Below are 7,500 nucleotides of genomic sequence, written 5' to 3' on the forward strand. Positions count from 1 at the left end.
CTGCTGAACAGCTAATCAAACGGCTACCCGGACTATTTGCATTGCCCCCCCACCACACCCCAACCCCCTCTTTTACGCTGCTGCTACTCTGTTTATTATTTATGCATAGTCACTTTAACTCTATCCACATGTACATTTTACCTCAATTACCTCGACTAACCAGTGCCCCCGCACATTGACTCTGTACCGGTACCCCCCTGTATATAGCCTCCCTACTGTTATTTTATTTTACTGCTGCTCTTTAATTATTTGCTATTTTTTCCTTAACCCTTTTTTCTTTTTTTCTTAAAAACTGCATTGTTGGTTAAGGGCTTGTAAGTACGCATTTCACTGTAAGGTCTACACCTGTTGTATTTGGCGCATGTGGCAAATACCATTTTTATTTAATTTTATTTCACCCAGCGGCAGTGCTTGACTTGGGCAAGAGCTCACCGGAGCTAATTACCGGCACCTCAAATGTTCTACTGCTTGAGCTCCTCTTATAGAATATTCCCTCAAAAGTAATGTGTAGCTCCTGTAACTAAAAATAAACAGTACCGGCACCCAAATTGAGTACTGGCACCTATTTCAGTCCAAGTCAAACACTGCCCAGAGGGTCAGCTCAGAAGAAGGGTGGCGTGACTTAGTAGGGGCGTGACTTTCAGATAGTCATTCTGGTTCATGTGTTCTGTTGTATCGTTATCACATGTTAAGGTTGAACACTGACACTTTTGAAGTTTTAATGAGGCTCACACAAGTGTATGAGTTCCTCAAGAGCCTATGCATATCCCAATGTAGGGATATGTAAATAACATATATCTCAACATTGTATCTTAATGTGGGATATGTAAATAATAATGTTATGAATTTTAAATTAGAATATGTAACATACAAAAATATTATATGAAAATATACATTTCTGTGTACAAACTTTAACATGATGAACAGTAATGACATTTACTGTTATGGGTGGCTGAAAATAGTTATCTGAAAGCCACGCCCCTAATAGGCCACGCCTCCTGACAAATTAGCTATGGATAACCTCTGGATAAAAGCTAGCTGCTGTGTCAACCCAACTGATGGTTAAAGAACAACAACTGATGTTTAAATTAACCATGTTTGAGTGATCCAAACAAAGCAAATCAAATCACATTTTATTGTCACATGTGCCGAATGCTTACCGTGAAATGCAGAGTAAAAAAAGGAACATTTGCTAAATAAACTAAAGGAAAAATAGTAACATAATAAAATAATAATAATGAGGCTATATACAAGGGGTACCTTGACCTTGACCCAACTGGCTGGGTCAAAATAACCCAGAGTGTGTTCTGTCCAATACTTACCCAGCGCTGAGTTACTAAATAACCCAAATTGGGTTGTTTTTAACCCAGCATTTTTTTGAGTGCTTCAATGCGGCATTGAGATAAACACATGTCAACTCAAGGGAGAGAAATGTGCCTGTATTGAAATGATTAGTTAGTGTTGCCAGACTGTTTCTGTTGGTTGCCATGGTACGTACCCCGTTGTCGGGTGTGGCCAGTGAGTCGTAGAGGCGGCAGAGGGAGGAGACTCCATTGAGGTCGGTGATGGCCACCAGCTCATTACAGCTGCGCCTCCTGAACGCTATGGTCTTCTCTGTGTACTTATCAAACAACCGCTTCAGGTAGTCCACTTCAACCTGCAGGGAGAGGGAGGGAGGGGGAGAGAGAGGGGAGAGGGGAGAGGGAAAGAGAGGAGAGCGAGGGAGAAGGAGAGAGAGGGAGAAGGGGGAGAGAGTGGAGTGAGAGCAAAAAGGGGAGAGAGGGAAGGAGAGGAGAGATAGAGAGAAAGGAGGGAGGGAGAGGGAGAGATGAGGGGGAGGAAGATAGAGAGAGGAGAGAGGAAAGAGAATTGAAAGGGTTAATAATCAGAGAACCTTCATACAGTAGGTAAACCTGTGGTGCAGCCAGCCTGCTACCATGCTATCCCTAGCCCAGTCTAGTTACCTTCTGTCGTTTGTCCATCCAGGACTGGACGTAGGGCTTCCAGCCCAGGTCTGAGAAGTCGTTGTAGACCATCCCACAGCGAGACACCGTGGCTGGGGAAGCCTGGGACAGGTCCTCACACTCAAACAACAGAGACACCTACACACACAACACGAGATAAGATTATACTGTAACAGTCCTACGTTGTGATCCTACATACTGTAGATAAGAACCTACAGATGGTAGTTCCTGTACCATTTCTAGTATATCATTTGTTATGCAGATGTGTGTGTGTGACGTGTGTGTTTGTGTGTGTGCATGTGTGTGTGTCACCTGTTCTGGCATGGAGATTCTCTCTCCGTTGATGAGAGTGAGAACCTTGTTGTCGTCCATGACAGAGTTCATGCTCTCGATCCACAGAGTGTCCACCGGGCCGTCAAACACTATCCACTTCTCATCAGGCTTCTCATCTGGGCCCAGGGGCAGTGGGAAGGAGGGAGGGGGACAGGGTTAAGAGTGGGGCAGACACACACAAATCCCAACACAAACTGTGTCATCATCAATCTAATAGACTCTTTATCTACTCTTCATCTGACCACATGAACCTCATTCACCAAACCACAGCACACAACCATCTGGTTTAACACTCTGATATGGGAGACTGAGAGAGAGACATAAACAGAGAGACACACACAGCAGCCCCACTGGCTGTCCAGTGGTTAACCGCACACCACCACCCTTAAACCTGTCACGCACGCACGCACGCACGTGAGATCCACACTGAGATCTAAAGACAAGGATGTGGAAATATAACCCAGGATGATGATATGGCCACGCCCTGGTTAAGAAGATGTCAGGGATGGAAGGATAGAAGGTGAAAATGAAAGAAGGCGGGAGGCAAAGCAGATGGATTGGTAGAGCACACGGCACAGCACCACAACCTACGCAGGCCTCTCTCATGGGCACTCCGTCCCTCCACTCGCTGTAGCCCAGGTCCTAGCAACCATACAGCTCTCCCAGAGACAGAGACTTGGGACTGATGGGGAACTCCTGTTGGGGAGGAGGGGGCACCTAGGGTGTTGGCTAAAGGCTTGCCTGGCACACTCAGCAGATATACTGTATGGAACACTGCCACAATGAAGGGCACCCAGGATGAAGGTACTGGGGCATGGAAAGACACAGAGGCAATGAGGGGGAAGAGAGGGGGGACAGACACTGAAATGAACAAATGGTGGATATAGGGGCACAAAATGGGCAATGGGAGGAAAAAGGGGGAACCAGAGAGACCAGTGAAAGTGGAGAATGGAGGGATAAGGTTAGCTTCCATTTGAGGACATCCAGAAGCAAAGAATAGACGGAATCAGTCTATATGAGTATAGGCACTGACGTACTGTATGAGTGTGTGGTCCTGTGACGAACAATGAGAGAGCTACACAGCTCAACATCCGCTCTGAGTGGAGACTCACAAGGTCCCTCTGCATCAGTGTGCAGAGAGAGAGAGGAAGGAGAGAAGAGAGAGAGGAAGGAGAGAAGAATGAGGGAAAGAGAGAAAGAGCGAGAGCAAAAGAGAGGAGAGAAAGAGACAGAGATGAAGGAGAGAGAGAGAGAGTCAGAGAGAGAGAGAGAGAGAGAGAGAGAGAGAGAGTAGAGAGAGAGAGAGAGAATGAGTAGAGAGAGAGAGAGAGAGCGAGAGAGAGAGAAAGAGTAGAGAGAGAGAGAGAAAGAGTAGTGAGAGAGAGAGAGAAAGAGTAGAGAGAGAGAGAGAAGAGAGAAAGAGAGAGAGAGAGAGCGAGAGAGAGAGAGAGAGAGAAAGAGTAGAGAGAGAGAGAGAGAGAGAGAGAAAGAGAGAGAGAGAAAGAGTAGAGAGAGAGAGAGAGAGAGAGAGAGAGAGTAGAGACAGAGAGAGAGAGAGAGAGAGAGAGAGAGAGAGAGAGAGAGAGAGAGAAAGAAAGAGTAGAGAGAGAGAGAGAGAATGAGTAGAGAGAGAGAGAGAGAGAGAATGAGTAGAGAGAGAGAAAGAGAAAGAGTAGAGAGAGAGAGAGAGAGAGAGAGAGAGAGAGAGAGAGAGAGAGAGTAGAGAGAGAGAGAGAGAGAGAGAGAGAGAGAGAGAGAGAGAGAGAGAGAGAGAGAGAGAGAGAGAGAGAGAGAGAGAGAGAGAAGGCGGGATTGAGCAGGGACAGGGTGGGTGCCAGTTAGGCCCCCTCCATTCTTCACAGTAGGACAGAGCGAGTGTGGGCCGGACCCACAGGGGGAGAGGACTGGGTTTGGCAAACAGGGAGCGAACACAGGAAGTACACAGTGTGACATTTAATCCTATTGAAACGCGTGGTGACAAAATGGTGGGTGTGTTTAGCAAATTGGTACCTAGACAATACAAGCACGGAAAGAGATTCCAGTCAACTGATCCCATGGTGAACTGATTAAAGAATGGTGGACTCGTGTGTGATTAAAGAAGAAATACTAAAATAGGGCAAATGAACCAACACCTTCCCTCTTAGGGGATTCCTGGTGTGTGTTGTGTGTGTGCGTGCGAACATGTGTGTGTGTGTTTGTGTGTACGGCACGTGTGTGTGTGTTCTACTGGGACAGAGGTGTATGTGTGTGTTGAAGGAGGCCTGGTGTTTGGCCTTCAGTGCCTACTCCCTCCTGTATCTCCAGTGAGCAGCACTGTGGAGCAGAGGGTCTGCAGAGCTGGAGAGGTAGAGAGAAATAAAAGAGAGGGGGAGAGAGAAAGAAAGAGCGAGGGAGCGGGGGAGAGAGAAAGAAAGAGAGAGGGAGCGGTGAGGGAGGAGAGGATGGGGAGGAGAGGAGGGGGAGGAGAGGATGGGGATGAGAGGAGAGGGAGAGGAGGGGGGGAGGAGAGGAGAGGATGGGGAGGAGAGGGAGGGAGGGAGGAGAGGAGGGGGAGGAAAGGGAGGGAGGGAGGAGAGGAGAGGGAGGAGAGGGAGGGAGGAGAGGAGATGAGGGGGAGGAGAGGGAGGGAGGGAGGAGAGGAGGGGGAGGGGAAGAGAGGAAAAGATAGGAGAGCGACAGAAAGGAGGAGGAGAGGCGGTGAGAATGGAAGGAGGAGAAGGTAACAGCTCTCTGTAATGGCTGGCGACATGGAGGGATAAAGAGAGTGAAGAGAGAGAGAAGGCAGGAGTCCAGAGTGATGGGCTGCTGGGGTGATTCTGATGGGCAGGATGCAGCTGTATGAGAAAAGCATCTCTCTCTCTCAAGACTTAGATTGCCAGAGGAACCAAGGACTAAGGAGGGATGCAGCACACATACTTCACTTCCAATTTCAGGCCACATGACCTCTCTCTCTCTCTCTCTCTCTCTCTCTCTCTCTCTCTCTCTCTCTCTCTCTCTCTCTCTCTCTCTCTCTCTCTCTCAGGGATGGGCAACTTTGATGGGTGTGGGGGCCACAACAATTTTTTATAACTAATTTGCCATAGGGTGGAGGCAAATGTTTGCAGTTTTTAATATGATAACTGATGATCAATGGGCCCCACCCCGGTCAGTAATTCCACCATGCTTACTACAAGTTTAAATAGCTGGCCGCTAGACTAACTTACCAATCTACATTTGTTTTGCTGACATGGGCTAATTGAGTGACTGCTGATGCACAAGCACATTTTTTAATTGCACCTTGTGTATTCTATTATTCTAACTCACAACAGTAAGTTGAGACCCCGACTGAGTTCCCCCCTGCCCCCCAAAAAGTTATTTGTGTGAAATTGGTCCTCGGGCCCACAAAAGGGCCCATCCCTGCTCTAGATATTAAAAGTGCCCTGAGCTCTCAATCTCCCACATACGTTGGTGTCGCTCTATATTTCTATGGTATTATTGCTCTCCAATCCCCCACTAAAGCCTACTACGCCAGGGCTATTCAATTCCGACCACTGTTGGCTTTCCCTCTAATCAGGAACTGATTCAGACCTGGGACAACAACATGTGAGTGGAGGTCTAGTGGACAATCAATGACATTGATGACAGTCTCTGGTCTACTCTAATAGAAATCCCCTATCTGTCAGACCTGGGTTCAAATACTATTCGAAACCTTACAAATACTTTGAGCGTTTGCTTTATCCTGCCAAGGGTGCCAGATGGGCGGGGCTTGCACTCCTGGGCCTTTTTTTGTGTTTTTGTTACTTTACTATTGGTTCCATTGTGCCAGGCAAAATCAATCAAGCACAGCTAAAGTATTTGAAAAGATTTCTGAACCCAGGTCTGCTATCTGTATACTGTATGTCCAGTACCTGCGCAGGCCCCTCTCATGAGGGAGGAGAGCACCCCGTCGGTCCACTCGTTGGTGGACAGGTCGTATTCTCCATACAGCTCTCCAAGGCTCACCGCCTTGGGGTTCAGAGGGCACTCCTGCATGGCAGCCACACACACGTCACAGGTCAACAGGCAAAGGTCAAGGGTGAAGAGGTCAATCAGTGATAGCATAAATACGTTTCAAATTACACCCTATTCGGCATAATATGCACTAACTTATGGGGAAAAGGTTGTTATTTTAGATTTGCCCTAAAAGTGGACAAGGAGGGGCGGGGTAAGGATTACAGAATGACAAGAGAGAGAAAGACATTGACAGAAAGAAAGAAAGAAAGAAAGAAAGAAAGAAAGAAAGAAAGAAAGAAAGAAAGAAAGAAAGAAAGAAAGAAAGAAAGAAAGAAAGAAAGAAAGAAAGAAAGAAAGAAAGGGGACATGTTGATATTGTGTGATTACATAGAATAGCAACGCGCATGCCCCGCCCACCTAAGGATCTGTCTTTTTCAGCCATCTATTTCTTGTGTTTGAGGGGTGCTAAATCCACTTGTCACTTAAATCTCGCTGGATTGATTGCTTTCATTTTACTCCTGCGACTCTTCCATACTCCTGTCGTTTTATCCCGTTAACTTTACGACCACGGAAATGTTTGTAAGTACCTGTCAAACACACCCCGGTGATGGCTGAAATGGGCTCAATGGTATACATGGTCTTTCCGTTGAATCTATAAGAACGCTAAAGCTTTGTCCGGGATTTAACGCACCGTCTCAACACTTACATCACAAGAAAGAGAAGAAAGATTCGAGGGTATCCTGATATTGACACACCTGTTGAATTTTGCAAGAGAATGTGAAAACAACAGTAATGAATGAGGCAGTCTCAGCACAGCTGAGTGCAGTTATGGTAGACAGAGCAAGTGTTTGGTGGTTGCAGCCCTGTTCCACCCCTTTTGTTAATTTATTAATATATGCAAATGCTACTGGTGCATTTATGAGGCACATATTATTTTCTTTATTTTAACACAAAATATTTAAATAATACCTGATACAATAAGAAAATGTATATACAGTTGAAGTCGGAAGTTTACATTCACCTTAGCTAAATACATTTAAACTCAGTTTTTCACAATTCCTGACATTTAATCCACTTTATTTTAAGAATGTGAAATGTCAGAATAATTGTAGAGAGAATTATTTATTTCAGCTTTTTATTTATTTCATAACATTCCTAGTGGGTCAGAAGTTTTTGGTAGCATTGCCTTTAAATTGTTTAACTTGGGTCAAACATTTCAGGTAGCCTTCCA

General features: G+C 46.0%; 1 protein-coding gene across 2 annotated transcripts in view; it reads right to left on the reverse strand.

The window, feature by feature from the left end:
* dnah2 (dynein, axonemal, heavy chain 2) overlaps positions 1-7,500 on the reverse strand; it is a 224,362-nt gene that overhangs the window by 67,112 nt on the left and 149,750 nt on the right. For both annotated transcript variants that reach the window (XM_045225583.1, XM_045225582.1), the window contains exons 43-46: positions 6,185-6,302; positions 2,277-2,413; positions 1,965-2,102; positions 1,499-1,657 (exon numbers count right to left, since the gene is read on the reverse strand). In XM_045225583.1, coding sequence (XP_045081518.1) covers positions 1,499-1,657; positions 1,965-2,102; positions 2,277-2,413; positions 6,185-6,302 — 552 coding nt within the window. The remainder of the gene's footprint in view (positions 1-1,498; positions 1,658-1,964; positions 2,103-2,276; positions 2,414-6,184; positions 6,303-7,500) is intronic.

The sequence above is a fragment of the Coregonus clupeaformis genome, chromosome 16 (assembly GCF_020615455.1).
Source record: "Coregonus clupeaformis isolate EN_2021a chromosome 16, ASM2061545v1, whole genome shotgun sequence".
Classification (NCBI taxonomy): domain Eukaryota; kingdom Metazoa; phylum Chordata; class Actinopteri; order Salmoniformes; family Salmonidae; genus Coregonus; species Coregonus clupeaformis.